This window comes from Astyanax mexicanus, chromosome 1, assembly GCF_023375975.1.
Source record: "Astyanax mexicanus isolate ESR-SI-001 chromosome 1, AstMex3_surface, whole genome shotgun sequence".
NCBI classification, from domain to species: domain Eukaryota; kingdom Metazoa; phylum Chordata; class Actinopteri; order Characiformes; family Acestrorhamphidae; genus Astyanax; species Astyanax mexicanus.
In genome coordinates this window covers 24,783,388-24,805,302 of record NC_064408.1, presented here as the reverse complement: position 1 = coordinate 24,805,302, position 21,915 = coordinate 24,783,388, and the positions used below count along the sequence as shown (strand labels likewise).

General features: G+C 39.7%; 3 protein-coding genes across 3 annotated transcripts in view; 2 read left to right on the top strand and 1 right to left on the bottom strand.

Moving 5' to 3' along the window:
* Nucleotides 1–21,915, bottom strand: part of gnb2 (guanine nucleotide binding protein (G protein), beta polypeptide 2) — a 411,910-nt gene that overhangs the window by 225,953 nt on the left and 164,042 nt on the right. The window lies entirely within an intron of this gene.
* Nucleotides 204–11,106, top strand: LOC103035374 (uncharacterized). Its single transcript, XM_007258099.4, has 6 exons — nucleotides 204–332; nucleotides 5,665–5,706; nucleotides 5,813–6,013; nucleotides 6,180–6,373; nucleotides 8,642–8,669; nucleotides 8,821–11,106. Coding segments are annotated over exons 1-6 (603 nt in total). The 5' UTR covers nucleotides 204–331; the 3' UTR covers nucleotides 8,958–11,106.
* Nucleotides 17,690–21,915, top strand: part of si:dkey-34e4.1 (carboxyl-terminal PDZ ligand of neuronal nitric oxide synthase protein) — a 121,763-nt gene continuing 117,537 nt past the window's right edge. The window contains exon 1 of the mRNA XM_007258100.4: nucleotides 17,690–18,115. Within this exon, the coding sequence (XP_007258162.3) occupies nucleotides 18,011–18,115 (105 nt within the window). The 5' untranslated portion in view covers nucleotides 17,690–18,010. The remainder of the gene's footprint in view (nucleotides 18,116–21,915) is intronic.

The following is a 21,915-nucleotide window of genomic DNA, read 5'->3' as shown; positions in this document are numbered from 1 at the left end:
ATTTACATTTTATATCTACTCTGTAATTCGTTTTATTGAAAACATATTTTAAAAAATCTGAATAACAAGATAAAAAAATAAATGTTCTAGTTTTGTGGATGTTTGGGATGCTGGGTTAATCTGCACTGCAGTAAACCAGGGGCAAAGACGTGGCTACGGAAACAGCGTAAACAGAGCGTAGCACAAAGCGAAAGTAACTTTTCTTACTTTCGTTCTGTCGCTGTGTTTGAAGGAGTAGGTCACTGTGGTGAACGAGCTGAAAACACAGCGCTGTGAAGAATTAGCCAAGATTAGCCTCCAAAACTACTGACAACTGAAAACTACTGACATCAGTAAGTCTAAAGCTTCAGAAATCTGATTTAGTGCAGATAATAATACAGATCCTAAGAACGGTGAGTCTTTACCGCCATAACGAAACCATACTGAACCAGCGTTCATTTCTCTTCTCTTTTCTAAAAACGTCTGACGTCATATTTAAGATATTCATGCTCATCGATTTCACGTTGATTTAACGATGTTGATTCAACAATACCCAGCTGGCGCACAACCGACCTTCAACGTTAAAATGTGGTTGAAATATGGTTAAAGTAATGTCTGTCTTTGTTTCAACGTTGAAACAACATTTAACGTTAAAAGGTCGCGCTAACGTTGAAATTTTAACATTAAATCAACATAATGTCCTCAATCTTCTGCCTTTTAAACTAGCATTTTACATTTACTTGCAGTAGTTCCTTTTTAATTTGGCACCAGTTCTTCACGTTACCTGGGGGAATGTTCATGTTTTATCAGTCTTACTGTTGTGTTTTTTGAGATCAAATGTTCTTTCTTTATACTCAGCTTTACTACAGTGATATAAGTTTATAGTTAACACTCTGTTAACCACAGCATTTTCTAGTTTTAGGTACCAGTAGTAATGAAAGTAATGAGAGAATGAAAATAAAATGGTTAATTTTTCATCATGGCATATATATATATATATATATATATATATATATATATATATATATATATATATATACATATATATATATGTATATATATATATATATATATATACATATATATATATATATATATGTTCCTCTTCCATACAATTTTGAGCATCCCGAGTATGAGCTATGCTTTATGAAAGGATGCACTTACAGCATTAAAAACAACATTGCACGTTGCCATATCAATGTCGATTGATTTTTTCAAAATCAACAACAAATCCAATGTTAATTCAACCATAACATCAATGTTGAATCAACGTTGAAATGCCGGCTGGGTATGGCTTTATATGCATCGTCTGTATATAACCTTTAAACGAACGTCGATTCAATATCAGAATTTCAACACTAGCTGATGCTTATGAGGCATTCTTAAATAAAAAATTGTTTAAATGTTGTTTTCCATCATCCACCAAACAATTGACATTTATCCAACATTCATGCTATCATTATTGTTATTTTTTAAATATTATTTATTATTATTATTATTATTATTATTATTATTATTATTATTATTATTATTTACTTTTGTCAATCTGAGTTTCTTTGGTGCATTTCTCGAATTAAAATTCCTCCTGTTGTAGTAAACAGTAAACAGCTCTGGAAAGAATAAGAGACCACTTAAAAATTATTGAGTTTCTGTGATTTTACCAAATTAAAAACCTCTGGAATATAATCAAGAGGAAGATGGATGATCACAAGCCATCAAACCAAGCTGAACTGCTTGAATTTTTGCACCAGTAGTGGCATAAAGTTATCCAAAAGCTGTGTGTAAGACTGGTGGAGGAGAACATGCCAAAATGCATGAAAACTGTGATTAAAAACCAGGGTTAGTCCACCGAATATTGATTTCTGAACTCTATGAACTTTATGAATATGAACTTGTTTTCTTTGCATTATTTGAGGTCTGAAAGCTCATGCTTTTTTGTTATTCCAGCCATTTCACATTTTCTGCAATAATTAATGCTCTAAATGACAATATTTTCATTTGGAATTTGGGAGAAATATTGTCCGTAGTTTATAGAATAAACAACAATGTTCATTTTACATAAATATATACCTATAAATAGCAAAATCAGAGAAACTGATTCAGAAAGTGGTCTCTTATTTTTTCCCAGAGCTGTATGCATTTCTCAAAACAATATGTACAAACAGCACCACACAGTGGTGGGGAAAAAAAAAAACAACAACTGGCCAAGCTCAACATAGTCATTTTGTCAATAGTTTCAGACTGGTTTAAGCCTAGATATGAATCCTATAAAAATAAAATGAATCTCATTCAACACTAAACTATAATACTATAATAAAAACATTAGACTATAATATTAACAGTGGTGTGCAGTTTGGCTGTCTGCAATCCCACAACAAAAACAAAGGAAAATATCCTATATATGCTACTTCATCTCATTTTTAATGGTTACCAAAAAAGTCATACAGGACCGTTAATGTCAATTTTCAAAAAGCAGGCAGTTTCATTTTTATAATTTGTAGGATTATGCCAAAAAGTATTTAACCCTTTCAGACCCTGCATCCATTGCAATTGACATGGTATGCTTTCAAATTTCATGTGTATTCTTTTGCTTTACATAAATTCAGACTAATTATTATCAGAATAGACATTTATTAGCCAATCAAACAGAAACTTAGCCTCGCCCACTGCATTAAAAATATCTAAATCTGCACACTACTAAAGCATGGTAGCATCTCAACATATATAAACATATGTATTAAAATGTGTGTAGAGTAAAAAAATGTATAAAATGTTATATAAAATAAAAAAAGTCTTAAACAAATGACTACGCTGCAATAAACAGACAAAATACAAAAATTATGTTTAATTTGTATTTATTTATTTGGATTTTTGTATGTATTTGTATGTTTTTGAGCACATTATAGACAGAAACAGCATTTCTATATTTTTTCATCCCTAGAACATAAGTCAGGTCTGAAAGGGTTAGAATAAATTGGAAAATGGCTTCTATATTGAGGTTAAAAAAATAGTTACAAAAAATTTATTCTAAATGAAATGCACCAAGAAACTGAGAAAAACTGTTATTCTTATTCTTATTGTTGTTTTTATTATTATTGTTATTATTTTTGTTGATATTTAATAATAATTATTGTTTTTGTTTTGTTTGTTTGTTCAAGTCCATTGCAACAGTGTTTCTCCAGAATGTCCTGTCTCTTTGTCTTTTGTTACAGTCTTGTTTTGTTGTTCTTTTTCATCCTTCTTACCTTTGATCTTCAGCTATGAGCTTCAGCTGATTGGAACTGCTTTTTCCAATGAATTGGTTCTTACTAAATCAATTAATCTTACTAAATCAATAGTTATCTGGGTTTAAGTGATCATCTGGGTGAGATTTGGTTTGAGATCCCACACTTTAAGCCTCACTAAAAGCGTTTTAATAACATCCACAATCGAAGGGCATTAATATTTCCTACTGTTTTATTATTCTTCTTTATATTAAAGTGTACACAGAAAACACCACAGCCCAGACAGTTGTGATCTTTCTAGAGACACACCTATACTGTGCTACTGGCAGTTTCTGGGTTCAGCTTGGTTTAAAATGAAAATGATAATGCGTGGTAAAAGGTGGTATCCAGGGAGAGATGGTTAGAGGGGTTAAAAATTTAAAATGTTGCGGCGTTCACTCTCATTTTATCATGCTGTGTCACATTGGACCTGTTTACACCTGGTATTACCATTCGTTTTGTATGCAGATAGTATCTAGATATACTTAGCGCAGACACACACACACACACACACACACACACACACACACACACACACAGTGAGAGACCAAAGGATTTAAAAAGGAGCAGGAACAAGAATCCAAAATCCATGGATCAACATAAGTACTCTTAATAATGGCTTGTCTAACAGAATCCGATTACAGAAAATGAATTCCATATACACTTGTGTTACATGTGGATGAGATCCCTATCTTTCCTTTCTGCAAGTGTAATTTGATCACAATGCATGTTGGGTTTTTGATGTGGATAAGAAAATTAAAATCCAAACTTGATCTGATCACCAATAAACGCATATAAATACCAGATGTAAACAGGCACATTGATTAGTATACTACAGAATTGCGCTGACTAACTATTTTAAAATATAAATAAAAAAAGGTGTCCAGCCAAATTCAGTAACCTCCACTACTCCAGATTGGAGAATTAATGATTGATGGTGAATGGCTCCACCAAAACAGAATACACCATAGTGAGACTTTTATTGACATTTTATAAAGGAAAAAATTATTTCACTGGACACATTTCCCTAGGAGGGGGGACACGTTGTTTTAGGAGGAACCCAAAAGGCAAATTTATATATTTTTAACAGGCCAATACATACACAGGTCAAATCAATTCACTTGAGAAGACAACAATAAAAAGAACAGGGGCCACACCACAAATCCCTAGGAAGATTCAAATGCCTGGGTGAATAGATGAGTCTTCAAGTTAATCTTAAACGTTTCTAGTGTAGGGGAATACTTTATGAAAGATGGCAGGCTGTTCCAAAGTTTAGGCAAAATGGACAGATTGCACACAAATTACTGACTAATTGCTGATGTTCTTATCTAGAATGACTTTCGAGTTGTGTCACATGGGTTGGTGAACATAGTGGCGTACTTCAAAAATGTGGCGCACTTCAAAAATGTGGCGCACTTCGAAAATCAAACCCTAGCCAAACAAACTGTGCCTACACTTTACAATACCAGTAACATTTTTTCTATGTATACAGCTCTGTATATATCCCAAATTCCAAATAAAAATACTGTCATTTAGAGCATTTATTAGCAGAAAATGTGAAATGGCTAAAATATCAAAAAGATGCAGAGCTTCCAGACCTCAAATAATGCAAAGAAAACAAGTTCATATTCATAAAGTTTTAAGAGTTCAGAAATCAATATTTGGTGGAATAACTGTGGTTTTTAATCACAGTTTTCATGCATCTTGGTATGTTCTCCTCCACCAGTTTTACACACTGCTTTTGGATAACTTTATGCCACTCCTGGTGCAACAATTCAAGCAGTTCAGCTTGGTTTGATGGCTTGTAATTACCCATCTTCCTCTTGATTATATTCCAGAGGTTTTCAATTTGGTAAAATCAAAGAAACTGATTATTTTTAAGAGGTCTCTTATTTTGTTTCAGAGCTGTATATATATATATTCATTCATACATCATTGCTGTCATGAATAAAACTCAGATTTCTTCCAACCTAACATTCTATTTTTAATATTGTTTGCTCCTGGCAGTCAAAAACTGCAACTTCATAAGAGAAAGAAAAATCTTTCAGCGAAATTCAAGTATTTTGGAGCATTTCTTTTGGTCCATTCATCATAACATTTTGACACAATATATAGAAAAACTGATTCTCTCAAATAGTGAAAAATGGAAAAATGGCAAAGTAAGGTCCCAGATAGCAAAATGGATCTGGCCCAGATCCGGCACAATTCAAAACGGATCTGGCCCAGTGTCCTTTTGCACAGTGGGGTGTTTGCTGTTTATATAAAATGAAATGTTTATTTTTTATTTTGCAGCAAATACAAGAACCAATTCATAAAGCACTACAAAACTCTTCTACTATCACTTTCCTCCTGTGAGTTAATTCTACAATAATTTAAGTTCCACATTTATTCAGGCCATTTTTCTTTCTCAACTTAACAACAGTGTCTCGAGTTGGACCAGCCCCATTTAAAACAACACGAAAAGGTACAACCCTTACTTTTCTTTAAAGCAGAAGCTAAGCCTCAGTTTTACGTTTTGTCTAGTTGTAGCATATGGCCATTTCATCCAGTGCCCTTCATTTCCTCAACAGAATTAATCAAATACTTCATTGTTCTGGCTGGAAACACTCTCAACTGCCACGAGAAAATACTAGAGTGTCTCAGTGAAAAGCGGAATCTGCGGAAGGTTTCTAATGCGCAGGACTGTCACGTCATTCTGGTTTTCTGTCCCATTGTTTCTCGAGCTGGAACTGACATTGAATCAGCACTCAAGAAGCTCAATGAAGAATCAGGTAATGAATCCCAAGGAGTAAATAGATTCTAATCCTGGAACAACAAAAAAGGCATCAGTAAATGTAATGTTTCCCCAGTTTAAAGTAAACGTAATAAAGACGCTGATTAACATTAAATTCAGGGCTAGTTGAAGGTGAACTTATATTCTTCTTTTTTCTTTTACAGACACCAAGCCTGCTGTTCTGATGGTGCTCCATCACACATTTGATTCAGACAGCATCGTTTCAGACAGCAGAAATGCTGTAAGGAGGGAAAATACAGACACTGTAGACATTCTGTTCCATGAAGATCGGGGACTGCTGAACTGCTCTAAAAATGATATGGCTTTAAGAGCAGCCCGGAAGAGCTTGACAAAGCTGGTGTGTATTTATATTCCTGGCTGGAAAATATATTATTAAATAGTTTCTGTTAATTGATTTAAAGGAACAGAGCTCATAGCCAAATGCAGGATAAAATATACTAGATTTTAAATTAAACAGGTTCATGTATAATGCACTCTTAGCACATTCTAGCACAGTAAACAAATTAATTAAGCTAGTCACTGTAAAAAGAAAAATATATTGTTAATTTATTTTTAAGTAAAAAAGAAAAAATGTGAAAGTAATTATTATTATACTGTGCTACTGGCAGTTTCTGGGTTCAGCTTTGTTTAAAATGAAAATGATAATGCGTGGTAAAAGGTGGTATCCAGGGAGAGATGGTTAGAGGGGTTAAAAATGTAAAATGTTGCGGCGTTCACTCTCATTTTATCATGCTGTGTCACATTAGACATGTTTACACCTGGTATTACCATTCGTTTTGTATGCAGATAGTATCTAGATATACTTAGCGCAGACACACACACACACACACACAAACACACTGTGAGAAACCAAAGGATTTAAAAAGGAGCAGGAACAAGAATCCAAAATCCATGCATCAACATAAGTACTCTTAATAATGGCTTGTCTAACAGAATCCGATTACAGAAAATGAATTCCATTTACATTTGTGTTACATGTGGATGAGATCCCTATCTTTCCTTTCTGCAAGTGTAATTTGATCACAATGCATGTTGGGTTTTTGATGTGGATAAGAAAATTAAAATCCAAACTTGATCTGATCACCAATAAACGCATATAAATACCAGATGTAAACAGGCACATTGATTAGTATACTACAGAACTGGGCTGACTAGCTATTTTAAAATATAAATAAAAAAAGGTGTCCAGCCAAATTCAGTAACCTCCACTACTCCAGATTGGAGAATTAATGATTGATGGTGAATGGCTCCACCAAAACAGAATACACCATAGTGAGACTTTTATTGACATTTTATAAAGGAAAAAATTATTTCACTGGACACATTTCCCTAGGAGGGGGGACACGTTGTTTTAGGAGGAACCCAAAAGGCAAAAAACAGGTTCATGTATAATGCACTCTTAGCACATTCTAGCACAGTAAACAAATTAATTAAGCTAGTCACTGTAAAAAGAAAAATATATTGTTAATTTATTTTAAAGTAAAAAAGAAAAAAATGTGAAAGTAATTATTATATACAGTATTTTGAAAAAACAGCAGCAAGTAATAAAAAAAAACATAACAACATATCCAAACAGCAAATGACTGTAAAATATTGTATAATATAAAAAAAAAAATAAAAAAAAAACATTTGACAGATTACACTTACAGAGGGCTTCATGCCGTAAATTTGTCCTAACCAGTGGGATAAACAAAACAAAAAAAACGTAATAGAATTAAATATGATTACATATTGATGATTACAGCAATTGGGAGACTTTTATTGACTTGTTAAAAAAAAAACATTTGAACAAATAATGAATAAAACTAAACCTCTTTATACAACATTTTATAAAAGAATGTTTGAAAAACTGTGCTGGATAAGCTATATCTAATTTTGTTAAAAAAAGACAAAATCTGAACGAGATATACTTGATTATTTTAATGTTTCTCCCCAGTTCTCAAGTTAGTTACACTGTTCAGTTTTAAAAAGAATTGTCCTGTGCTGGATAATTTAATATTTTTATCAGGTTTCCTTCAGGTGTAGGCTGTGAAGTGGATGCTGCATGCAAGTTTTTAGATGGATTGGATGTTTGGTCACTGGTCACTGAGTAATAACAGTGCCACCTAATGATATATTTGCAACATATCTCAGAATATAGTTCTTTAGTTCTTGAGTAATAGAATTATATTATTATTTATATTATTATGCATTTTACAGAAAGATTCATTTGTCTTGCTTATGAATATCAGTATTTTTGATATTTGATTGATTTTTTTATCATTGAGGTTCTTGTGAAATTTTAATGGAAACTCTACAACTATTTTGCAAAAGTATAATTTTTAGATTTATTTTGACATTTGAAAAAAGCTAATAAAAATGCAACAGCAATTAAGGGGATCAGTGCATAAACAACAATTTTGTCTCAAATCATTCTGAAAATCAGCAGCAATTAAACATACAGCTCTGATTGGTAAGTCAGCTTTATAATCTGATAATTTTTTTCACAATGTAGCTATTTCTGTCCTCAATTAGCAACCATGTACCTAATGTAAAGACAATTTCAGCAATGTCTGAACAATAACATGTTTTTTAACAATAACAATAATGCATGTTTTTTCCACAGAGAAAAATAGCAACGGGCATGGATAGAAGTAAGTAAAATATATTTTAAAGGAATAGTTGTCACTGATGTTTCTGCATAAAACCCAAATCTATAAAAGATTGCTTTTTATGAAAGCAGAGCAGGCATTTGTATTTTATATGTAAATCTAACAACACTGTATAACCTGTATTTACTTTCAGAAACACTACCAAATCATGGAAAAGGAAATGCGTTCGAATGTGACAGACTAAGAGAAGACCCAGATACTGAAGACAATGAAGAATCAACGACCAAATGCTTTTGTCTTCCAAAATCAAAAAAATCAAAAAGGAAATAGCTTTTTTTTCTCCAAAAAATGGCATTATTACAACCCTTTAAACAGCTGTTTACTGATGCATATATTTATTTTGGCCCATGTTTGTTATAGTAAATGGGAAATTCCACCAGTTTTTCAGAGTTTCTTGATAATTCAGTTCAATAGTTTAATTTAAATTCAGTTGCAAACAGTATCATTTAGATGCTTTTGAATGGAAATATTTTATTATGAAAAAACATCCCAAACTGCAGCAGCAATGTGGGTGGAAATATATGTGTAGCATTGACAGTGAGACATTAGAATGAGTTGTTACTGTTTTTGCTCTGTCGATACCAGCTTCTGATTCTCATGCTATATAACGGAATTGCTCAGGAGGCCCTACATGAGACTCTCCTGTTGCATTTTTCTTGACATCTGTCAAGTAAAGTAACATTAATACTGCAGACTATGTTTTAATGCTGTCTGCTCAGAAAGAATAGAGGCTGAGGCTTTCAGCTGAGTGGAAGGTTTACTTGCACATACACAACAGTACACACATACAATAAAATTCAAAATGCATATCAACATTACATTATTAAAGTATTATGTATTATTATCATATCAGAATATTATGATTATCTCATAAAATGACATGGTGGTGGTGTGTTTGTGTGTGTTGTGTTGGTGTGAGTGGATCAGACAAAGCAGGGCTGCTGGAGTTTTTAAACATCTCAGTGTCACTGCTGGACTGGAATAATGCACCAACCAACTGTGGGCAGCATCCTGTAACCACTGATAACTTTACATCTACGTGATAGAGCAACTACGACGGAGTGTCTAATGCTATGTTCACATTACCAGGCTAAAATCTGATTTTTTGCTCCATGTGGCTCAGATCTGATTTTTTCATGGCTTTGTGAACGTGCCAAATCAGATTTTTTCAAATCAGATTTAAGTCACTTTCGTACGTGGTCCTAAATCTGAAAAATCTCCGATCCGTGGACAAATGTAAACGGTTAAATCGGAATTCATGTTTTTTTGCTTTTACTTAAGACCAGCTGTTTACTATTTACTCGAGCAAAAGATGCTCCACATATGAACTGCTAAAGCATTAATTTCCCTTTATGAAGCTACGAGTCGTCTCTCAATTATGACGTTTTTTGTTGTTGTGAAGAACACGTATCAATGTGCGCATGTTAGATGTTTCAGGGACAGATTCGTTCACATTACACACAGATACAGATCACTTACATTTGTGAATGTGAACCGTCAAGATAGCCAAAGATGATCTGAGCAAAAATTGGATTTGAGCAAGTTGGCTTGAAATGTGAACGTAGCCTAATAGAGTGCACAGTGAGTGGACATCATGTTTAAAAACTCCAGCAGCATTGCTGTATCTGATACCTGCATGAGTGATAAGAATTACACACCACTTGAATAATAGTCGGTCTGGGTCGCTCTGTGGGGTTCAGACCATTAAGAAACAAGGTGAAAGAAGGATAATAAAGTGTGCTAAAAACCGAATGACTGAAGTCATTATATGGCCTGTGGAGCTGAAAAACTGACAAACAATGTAGAAAAAGGGAGGTGATCATAAAATTCTGTATGACTGCTTATATTGTTACTGATATACAAATATTTTGTTTGCTATTTTCTGTTTCTTTGACATAAGATTATTTGGTAAAACATTATTTAAAGTCGTTTCTAGAGGCATTAAACTAATCAGGCTTCTGGCTCCAATCATTACCCCTGTGAACTATTCTGACATGGTGTTATATATAAAAAAAAAAAGAACAAATGGTGGAATTGCCCTTCACTAATGTATTAATTCATTCAAATATGGCAGCCAATATATAATAATATATAACTTGTAGTACTCTGATCATTGTTTGGATGTGTCATGAAGCAATATAGCTGATGTTTAGATGTTTATGTTTACCTTCTTTGATGTAGAGCTAGAACAAATACACCAGTAATTAATTTTAAGTGACGCTCTTTACCACATCTATATGTATTACATATTCTAATATTTGTTTAAATTTTGTATTTTACATTCATCTTTAGACAAATAATCATAGTGTCTCTGATGGTAATGTCATATGCTTATAATTTCTTTTTTTATTATGCCTTTGTTTTGCATTTCTGCATGCTCTTTGTATGTGTTTGAGACAATAAATTGTATGGAAAAGTGTTTGGGAACATGGCAACTTAATATTTAATATTTCACTGTAGGATATGTATTAAATTCAGGCAACCTATAATAATCACTTTAATGTTCAGCACTTTCAAATAAATCCTTGTACTAATGTGGATGTATTGTGTTGTGTGTAATACAGCATTACATGAATTCATTATAATGCTGTGGTGGCTCAGTGGTTAGAAGCACTGGGATGTTTTTGTTGACAAGGTTGTGGCTTTGATACACTGTTGGGCCCTTGAGTCAGACCCTTTGCTCCCCAGGTGCCACTATTGAGGCTGCCCACCGCTCCGACCATGTGTGCTCACTGTCCAGTGGTGGACTAAGGCTGTTTGAAGGGCAGAGGAGAAAAAAAAGAGCATCTATTGCAGGACCTAGGGCCTGTATATTTTAGAGCGGTGTGGCTAACACTTGTTTTTAAACTTTGTGCCATCACTGAAATCAATTTACTTGGTTTGGAGCATTGTTTTGGAAAGAATATCCTTTGGCATACTGCTGAGTAGGGGTGTCATAGAAGGCACATATTTATTATTTATAGCAAGAAGGCACCATAGCAGGCAATCAATGGCTTTTTAAGATAAGAATAGCAGCCAATAGGGCTTTTTTAACTGCTGGAGCACCAGAGGGGTGTCAGTGTCCACCCTATGTTTGATCATTAGTGTGTATGTGCATATTTGCTGCACTTAGGGGTTAAAGATAAAGGCCACATTCTATTTACGTGCATATCTTCTGTGACATAGATGTCTTTACATTTTAATTGTAAAATAAATACCTGTATACAATCTGTACTGATGCACCAATGGTTGTGTATGGGTGCATACACATTTACATTTTTAAACAGTAGATGGCAGTCTTATTTAATTTTTTTTAGTGGAAGAATTAGTCAAAAATGAATTGGTCAACTTGTGATGCTAACGAACACAAGGAGTGATGCTGGAATCTGAGGTTTTAGTAAATATAAACTAAACCAATAAATGGTAAATAAGAAAAATGTATTTAATTCTAAAGGTATATCACTACCCTTAAGACACAGTACCAGTACAATGATTGTACACGTCTTCTCATCATCTTTTTTCATTAAAACAACTACTAAAGCTACTTTAACGTATAAAACATATTTTGGCTTGTTTAACAAACTTGTTTACTACATGTTTCTTCCTTCATAGTTATGTCTACAATCTAGAAAGAAAAATTAAATAAAGAAAACTGTGGAATGAGAAAGGGTGTATCCAAAGTGTTGATTGGCATTGCAGATTATCAAAATATGATTATATAATGTGCTAGTGAGCTTGTATAATCAAGGGCATCCGTGTATGTGTGTACGTTTTAGGCTAAGAGTAGTCTTTATAAATGTGTTCAATTTACTATTTCTGTACAACATATTGTAGCGATCGCGAGGAAGCCATTTGACTCGGGAGACGAGGTCAATCAAAAGCTCTGTTTATTTAACAGGGAACCGCTCACTTATTGCTCTTATAAGAGCATGGAGAGGCAGCATACAGTGAAAACAGCCCTAAGGTCACTAAACTGGCAAAGAATCTACTGGATGGTAGATTCAGAGTGGTGCCCCCCACTCTGCATAACCCCACCTAAGAGGGAGGCCCCACACCTGACACCCACTCACACACAGATACGCAGAGGCGGGCACACAGAGACAGGCACACCACAGGCATACAGCAGAAGCACACGCAGGGTAACAGATCCCACCCCCTGCGCTCGCTACATAGCCCCCCCCTTACAGCCAACCGTCTCGGTGGCAAAACACAGGGTAAACACATGAGCTACAACATAGCAGTAAACAACAATAAACAACATTTTTTTTTTTTTAGTCCAACACAAAGTCTCTCAGGTGCGAGGGAGCGCGCCGAACATGGCAGCAGCTCTGCCCCGCGCTTCCTCTGGAAAACCACCACCCCCAGTTCCTGGTGGTGTCGTAACTCCCAAAGTCCCAGCACCTTCCCCAGCCTCCAAAGTTTCTTTGGGCCGGTAGGGTGCTAGCCGGTCCCTGTGGACCACAACAGTCCGCCGGCCCGTGCGGACCCGATACACCACCTCGGAGAGGCGCTCCAGCACCTGACACGGCCCCTCCCAGTCGGACTGGAGCTTGGGGCAGCGTCCTTTCCTGCGCTGCGGGTTATGGAACCAAACACGGGTCCCGGGCTCCAGTGGCACGCCTTGGCAGCGCATATCGTATCCGCGCTTTTGTTTGTTAGAAGCCCACCCTTGGTTCTCACGCGCAGCTTGATGCATGGCCGTGAGCCGCTCAGCCAGATCGCGCACATACTCCGGTGCATGTTCGGGCACATCCAGCCCCGCAGGCAGCCCAAACGGCAAGTCCACTGGCGTGCGGAGCTCCCATCCGAACATGAGCTGCGCTGGGGTGAAACCGGTGGACTCTTGAACCACCGCTCGGCAGGAGAGTAGCACCAGCGGCAGATGTCGGTCCCAGTCTTTTTGATGGCGGCTTGTGGTTATGGCCAGCTGGGTCGCGAGCGTGCGGTTGAACCGCTCTACCAAGCCATCGCTCTGCGGGTGAAGGGGGGTGGTGCGGGTCTTACGTACCCCCAGCCGTTTGCAGACCTCCGCCATCACCTGGGATTCGAAGTTCCGACCTTGGTCGCTGTGGAGCTCCTCAGGGATGCCGAAGCGGCAGAAGAAGTCCTCCACCAGCCGGGTAGCGGTGGTCGCCGAGCTTTGGTCAGGCACTGCGTACGCCTCGGGCCACTTGGTGAAGAAATCCATGGCCACGAGGACGTACCTGTTCCCATCCTCAGTCACCGGGAATGCCCCCAGCACGTCCACCGCGACTCTCTCCATCGGTGCACCTGAGCGCAGAGACTGCAGCGGCGCTCTGGATGTACCCACCGGCCCTTTTTTTGCGGTGCATGAATCACAGCAATGGACAAACAGTTCTACATCAGCCCGGCAGCCTGGCCAGTAAAAACGCTGCCGAAGTTGTCGGAGCGTCTTAGTGACGCCAAAGTGTCCCACACCGGCTGGCCCATGGATGGCACACAAGACACGCTGCCGCAAGCTCCGCGGCACTGGCAACTGCCACGCATATCTCCCCGGCACAGCATCTTCCCAGCGCCGGTAAAGCAAGCCCCCGCGCTCACACAAGCTGTCCCAGGCTGAGCGATAGGCTTTGCACTCTGGGCCGAGCGGCGTCACGTCTCGCCAGTCTGGCCGCTGCCCTGCGCGCTTCCACTGCAGAATTATTTTGAGCACAGAGTCCTCCCCCTGCGCTTTCACAAACTCTTCCCGGCTGCACGGCTCTGTTTCGCCGCTACCAGAGTCACTGACTGCGGCCACTCTCTCTTCCACCTCCGCCTCGCGCTGCTCCAGCCACGCACAATAGCGACACTCTAACTCCAGACACGGGCGGCGTGACAGCGCGTCCGCGTTACTGTGCAAGCGCCCCGCACGGTGATGGATGGTGAATTGGAATTCTTGGAGAGCAGTAATCCACCGAGCAACTTGCCCCTCTGGCTCTTTAAACTGCATTAACCACGTTAACGAGGCATGATCAGTCCGCAACACAAAGGGGGTAGCATACAGGTAGTGTCTGAAATGTTTCAGTCCCGCGAACTGCGGAACTGCCATAGCCCAGACCCCAGCGTGAACGCAGTCTTTTCTCATGCCTCCGGCGCCTGCTCCACTTGCCAATATCCACTGCGCAGATCCAGCGAGCTGAACCACGTCGACCAGGCCACTTTATCCAGTGCGTCGTCGATACGGGGCAGAGGGTACGAGTCCGCTTTCGTCGCTGCATTCAGGCGGCGGTAGTCCACGCAGAACCGCCAGCCTCCGTCTTTCTTCTTTACTAGCACGACGGGGGCTGCCCACGGGCTGCTGGACGGTTCGATGACTCTACTCTCTTCCATCTCTTTTAGTTTTTGCTTGGCCGCTTGCTGCTTGGCTACGGGCAGACGGTGCGCTCTCAGCCGAATGGGCGACGCGGCGCCCGTATCTATGTGGTGCTGTACCAGATTGGTGCGTGTACAGTCCTCCTCCCTCGCCGCGAACGCGTCTAAGTTCGCCTTGAGGAGCGCCCACAGCCGCTCACCTTGCTCCGCCGTGAGGCCTTGGATGCTGCGCTGCCATAACTCGCGGACTGCTGCCAGTGTGCTCTCTGCTGGGGACGATTCAGGCTCTCTCTGCTGCCTGACCGGATCGGGACCACTTGTGCTTGCTGCTACGCCGGAACTTGGTGCTTTCTGCTTTGCCAGGGGAATGTGCGATTTGCCCACTCTGAGCGAAGCTGCGGGGATATCGAGGACTGCTCCCAGATTTTGGAGAAAGTCCAGCCCCAGGATACACGCGTCGCGGATGGGCGCCAGGCAGAATTCGTGCTGGAGGACTTTACGTGCCAGCTCCACCTTGAGTCTTTTCTTGCCTCCCATGTGGATCTTTTCTCCTGTGACAGAGCGCAGCACGGCGCCGGTCTCTTCCCAGGTGCTTGACGGTGATAACTTGAGCTTGTCGGCCAGTCCAGTTTGCAGCAGAGACACGGTGGCGCCTGTGTCCACGAGCGCTGTTACGGGCAGCCCTTGGATGATGCAGTGCAGCCACAGCCCGTTCCTCGTGCCCAGCCGGCCTACCACTATCTCTTTAAGGGGGGTCCGCGCCGCTTGCACCGCCAACATCGCAGGGTGCTTGGGGAGGCCTCCGCTGTGTGAACTCGAGCCGCTCGTACCTCGTCTGCTACCTCCGCTTCCACCAGATAACAGGACGCGGGTCTTGGGTCTGTGAGGATGAGCGCAGCTCTCTCCACCTCCTCCGCCGCTTGGCTCAGCGTTGTCACTTTTGACAGTCTCACATGACGTTGGAGACTGCCAGGCGCTAGCGCATTGAAAAATGCGTCAAGCGCGAGCTCATCGCGGGCTTGGCTGGAAAACGTGGGGTATGCTTGTCTCACCAGTGTTCGGAGTTCCGCTGCGAGGACGCTCAGCTTTTCTCCTTTTTCCCGCTTTCTCTCTCTTAATTGCTGGTGAAGCGTTTGTGTTGCAGGAGTCGTGCCAAAGCGCTGGCGCAGGGCTGCTTTGAGCGCTTCCAGATCCCCATGTTCTTCTGTAGGCAGATCCACCAGCACTTGTAGCGCCTTGCCCTCCAAGGCTAAGCATAACCGGGTAGCGATCATCGCGGGAGACCAGCCGTAGTGCTTGGCTACCACCACCAGCTGTGCCTCGTATGGCTCCCAGGCGGCTTCTCCGTTGTAGCGGGGAAGATTGATGCTCGCTGCCGTCGCCGTCAATGCTGTGGTGGGCGGACGCCGTTCCCTCGAGTCTTCACTAGCCAGCCGGGCTCGTGGCTGACTAGCCCCGTCGGGTAGGGAAGGGCAGGCGTAACGCTCGGTATCCTCCTCCCGCGGTTCGCTGCTTCGCCGCTGGATCTTTCCTCCGCCCAGTCTCCGGATCCGCTGGTCTAGCTCATCCATCTCGGCCACCAGATCCCACTTCTGACACCAGTGTAGCGATCTCGAGGAAGCCATTTGACTCGGGAGACGAGGTCAATCAAAAGCTCTGTTTATTTAACAGGGAACCGCTCACTTATTGCGCTTATAAGAGCATGGAGAGTTAAACCCAAGGCAGCATACAGTGAAAACAGCCCTAAGGTCACTAAACTGGCTAAGAATCTACCGGATGGTAGATTCAGAGTGGTGCCCCCCACTCTGCATAACCCCACCTAAGAGGGAGGCCCCACACCTGACACCCACTCACACACAGATACGCAGAGGCGGGCACACAGAGACAGGCACACCACAGGCATACAGCAGAAGCACACGCAGGATAACAGACCCCACCCCCTGCGCTCGCTACAATATTTAGATATACAGCACTGTGCAAATATTTTAGACACAGACGCAGATTAGGTATTTAAAACTGGTTATTTAAGAAACAAGTGTGATCTAGGCTTAGTAACATAAAATTACAACAGTAAAACAAATTATAACTCACTTTTTACTGGTAAAATAACAAATTCTAATTTGCCTTAGCTGTGTTAGAAACACAACACTCATATTTAAAAAGAACTCACCTCACCTGTTGACTTGCCATGGACAGTAGGTACAGATCCCTCCAACGGTGAAGTCTGCTGACTAATCCTGCTGTGCTGCTGCTGTGTCTGAGGTTCACAATAAATACAAATGCACACAAAAAGTGAGTTTTGCATAATATGTCACCTTTAGAGTTTTAAGAAAATGTACTTTTTAAAGTTTATTTCTATTTTTTTGTTATTATATTTGTGGTGTCGTTCATGTTCTCTCATCTCGTAAATACGATATTTCCGACACGACTTGAAGACAGCATTATTATTACTATGAACAAGCCTGGATGTCCAAATTTCCCACCGGTTTTCCTACAAGCCCCTCCTCCCTGTGTTCGGATTGGCTGATAGGTAACACTTACACATCCTGGCAGCCAATCCCAGCTCTGATATCGTGCTGCTACTCTGGTTCTGTGGGAAAACGGGTAGGGAAAAAAGTAGCGCCTGGTTTTACCTCATGGACGGAGGTCACGTGAGCGAACTTTGGTCCAATGGGGGAGCTCGGCGAGCGGAGACCGTAAATAAAACCGGGAGACGGGCTGTGAGGAGCTGAGAGTGGGTCCGGGAGGCGGAGAGCGGCGGGGTCAGGCTGTGGAGAGGTGTGGAGTAACCGGAGCGCTGTCCGGTACCGCAGTTTCAGTGTTATATTGGTAGTTAGTTAATAACGGGGGTTCTGCGCTCCTTCACTTCAGCCCTGACCGATATGGGGGTCCGCGCGCAGCGACCGGCTCGGTTTCGCGCCCTTTTGGACGCGGCTGGTTAACGTTAAGCTCCGGACCGCGGAGGAGGAGTCGCTGTGTTTGTGTTTATACTGTGTGTGTTTTACCGGAGGACACGGTGACCGGTCAGGAAGATGCCCGGCAGGAACAGGTATAACCTGGTGGATGATGTGGCGGACTCCCGGGTTCCGCTTCATAACGACGAGGCTTTCCAGCACGGACTGCACTTCCAGGCGAAGGTGAAGTAACGTTATAGTTACAGTTAGTAACCGGTACCGTAACCGTAACTAGTTAACCCAGGGTTGACTCCAGCGGAGCTGCCTGTAACCAGTGCCGGGAGGAAGGGGTGGGCGGTATGGCCCTAAAATTGTCCATATTGACCATATTTCATGTTTTTTTTCGCGATAAGATACTCTTGGCGATATGACTAACCACTAAAAAAATTGAAAAGAATATTTGTACACTATATTTTTAATACAAAAAAATATACGCTACTGCAACAAAATAAAAATTAATTGTATTATTGCATATGATATGGCACACCCCTAACTGAGATAATAAAAATACAAGAATTTTATCAGATTTGTAACAGAATTCAATGAGCCAGAATGTCATGGTTATTAATAGTTATTAACAATGCACTCCAAATAACTCTATAGGAAGTTATCCAGGATTGAAATAAAATGATTGATACTGGACAGATATAATCTTCTGTCTCTAGTATATACATCTTTGGAAAAAAATAAGAGATCACTTCAGTTTCTGAATCAGTTTTTTTCTGATTTTGGTATTTATAGGAATATGTTTGAGTAAAAAGAACATTTCTCCCAAATTCCAAATAAAATTAGAGCATTTATTTGCAAAAAAATGAGAAATGACTGAAATAAAGAAAAAGATGCAGAGCTCTTAGACTGAATGAAAAGAAGATCATATTCATAAAGTGTTAAGAGTTCAAAAATCAATATTTGGTGGGATAACCCTGGTTTTTAATCACAGTTTTCATGAATCTTGGCATGTTCTCCTCCACTAGTCTTACACACTGCTTTTGGATAACTTTATGCCACTCCTGGTGCAAACATTCAAGCATTTCTGCTTGGTTTGATGGCAGTGATCATCTATCTTCCTCATGATTATATTCCAGAGGTTTTAATTGGTAAAATAAAAAAAAAACTTATAATTTTTAAGTGGTCTCTTTTTTCCAGAGATAAATATATATATATATATATATATAAATATATATATATATATATATATATATATATATATATATATATATATACAGTTGTGGTCAAAAGTTTACATACACTTGTAAAAAAACATAATGTTATGGCTGTCTTGAGTTTTCAATAAGTTCTACAACTCTTATTTTTCTGTGATAGAGTGATCGGAACACATACATGTTTGTCACAAAAAACAGTCATAAAATTTGGTTCTTTCATAAATTTATTATGGGTCTGCTGAAAATGTCACCAAATCTGCTGGGTCAAAAATATACATACAGCAACAAAATTTGTCAATTTTGGTGATGTAGCGAGTTGTGTCAATCAAATTAGCTTCATGTCATGGCCTCTTCACTTCTTGTAAGTGATTCTGATTGACTACAGCTGTTGACTTCTCATGAGCCCATTTAAATAGGGCTCATTTGACCCAGTGATTAGACTCAGCTACAAAAGCTACAATGGGAAAGTCAAAGGAACTCAGTGTGGATCTGAAAAAGCGAATTATTGACTTGAACAAGTCAGGGAAGTCACTTGGAGCCATTTCAAAGCAGCTACAGGTCCCAAGAGCAACTGTGCAGACAATTATACGCAAGTATAAAGTGCATGGAACAGTTGTGTCACTGCCACGATCAGGAAGAAAACGCAAGCTATCACATGCTGCCGAGAGGAGATTGGTCAGGATGGTCAAGAGTCAACCAAGAATCACCAAGAAGCAGGTCTGCAAGGATTTGGAAGCTGATGGAACACAGGTGTCAGTCTCCACAGTCAAGCGTGTTTTACATCGCCATGGACTGAGAGGCTGCCGTGCAAGAAAGAAGCCCTTGCTCCAGAAAAGGCACCTTAAGACTCGGCTGAAGTTTGCTGCTGATCACATGGACAAAGATAAAACCTTCTGGAGGAAAGTTCTCTGGTCAGACGAAACAAAAATTGAGCTGTTTGGCCACAACACCCAGCAATATGTTTGGAGGAGAAAAGGTGAGGCCTTTAATCCCAGGAACACCATGCCTACTGTCAAGCATGGTGGTGGTAGTATTATGCTCTGGGGATGTTTTGCTGCCAGTGGAACTGGTTCTTTGCAGAAAGTAAATGGGATAATGAAGAAGGAGGATTACCTCCAAATTCTGCAGGAAAACTTAAAACCATCAGCCCGAAGGTTGGGTCTTGGGCGCAGTTGGGTGTTCCAACAAGACAATGACCCAAAACACACATCAAAAGTGGTAAAGGAATGGCTAAACCAGGCTAGAATTAAGGTTTTAGAATGGCCTTCCCAAAGTCCTGACTTAAACCCCATTGAGAACATGTGGACAGTGCTAAAGAAACGGGTTCATGCAAGAAAACCATCACATTTAGCTGAACTGCACCAATTCTGTCAAGAAGAGTGGTCAAACATTCGACCTGAAGCTTGCCAGGAGCTTGTGGATGGCTACCAAAAGCGCCTAGTTGCCGTGAAAATGGCCAAGGGACATGTAACCAAATACTAATGTTGCTGTATGTATATTTTTGACCCAGCAGATTTGGTGACATTTTCAGCAGACCCATAATAAATTTATGAAAGAACCAAATTTTATGACTGTTTTTTGTGACAAACATGTATGTGTTCCGATCACTCTATCACAGAAAAATAAGAGTTGTAGAACTTATTGAAAACTCAAGACAGCCATAACATTATGTTTTTTTACAAGTGTATGTAAACTTTTGACCACAACTGTATATATATATATATATATATATATATATAAATATAATATAGCTGATGTTGGTCAGCACAAGGCGTCTGTGAGCTAATATGTCGGAATATGACTCATTGCGCTTTCCCCTGAGCGCACTGTGATGCTACTCGGCATCAGTAGCAGTTCTGAAAGAGGCAGTGGCTGACTTCACATGTATTGGAGGAAGCATGTGCTAGTCCTTCACCCTCCTGGTGTTGGGGTGTTGGGGCATCGCTAGTAATAGGCGGAATACAGCTGAGACGGTGTAAAAGTTGGCATAGCTAAATTGAGAAGGAAGACAGGATAAAACCAGAAAAAAGTTCACTTCTTGTTAGGAAAAAAATAACAGGACATAATTACTGTGTAATTAGTATGCATATTGTACAATAAGTTGCTAATCTAATTTATGTGACAGGCCTATATCTTATATAAAAAAAGAAAGAAAGAAAGAAAGAAAGAAAGAAAGGGTTTTTTTGTTAAAATACCAGCTCATTTAAATTTATAGACATTTCCTCTTACATGAGAACATTTATGGTCTGGTTTCAAGCCATTTTAGCAGTGTACACATATTTAAAATCTAAGGCACGAGTCACAAGACTTTAGCCCTTTATAGCATGAACCAAAATACAGCAGTTCAGCTCAGTACATTTTACCATTAACCCTTTTACTCAATAATTGAGTACTGTAGTGTGGTAGTGTGTTTTAATTTTTAATAATTAAAGTGCTAATTTAACACTAACATTTGTACCAGTTAAAAGTTTGGACAAAAACTTTTCTTTTTTTCTTGATTTTCTACACCACTATATAGTAATATTAAAGACATAAAAACTATTATAGTGGTACTGAACTATAAAACATATTCTGGTTTAATATAGTTAACATTTAACATATAAGCTTTAACATATTCTTCAATGTTCTTTAGGTACTGTATTTATTAATAACTGGAGAGACCAATTATGAAAAAGAAATAGAATAAAGAAGTTTCTATCATATTTTATGCATCCAAGTTTTTTCAAACAAACTAGCCAATCTATACAGAACTCAAAGTAAGTTCCAAATAAGAAATCTCTATATCTTTTTTCTGATAAATGTAGGATAGGAAGCAGAAAA

Excerpts from the sequence above, each read along its gene's own strand:
- LOC103035374 (XM_007258099.4), top strand. Across the intron at positions 6,374-8,641 it reads GGAAGAGCTTGACAAAGCTG|AGAAAAATAGCAACGGGCAT; the intron begins GTGTGTATTTAT and ends TTTTTTCCACAG. Across the intron at positions 8,670-8,820 it reads AGCAACGGGCATGGATAGAA|AAACACTACCAAATCATGGA; the intron begins GTAAGTAAAATA and ends ATTTACTTTCAG.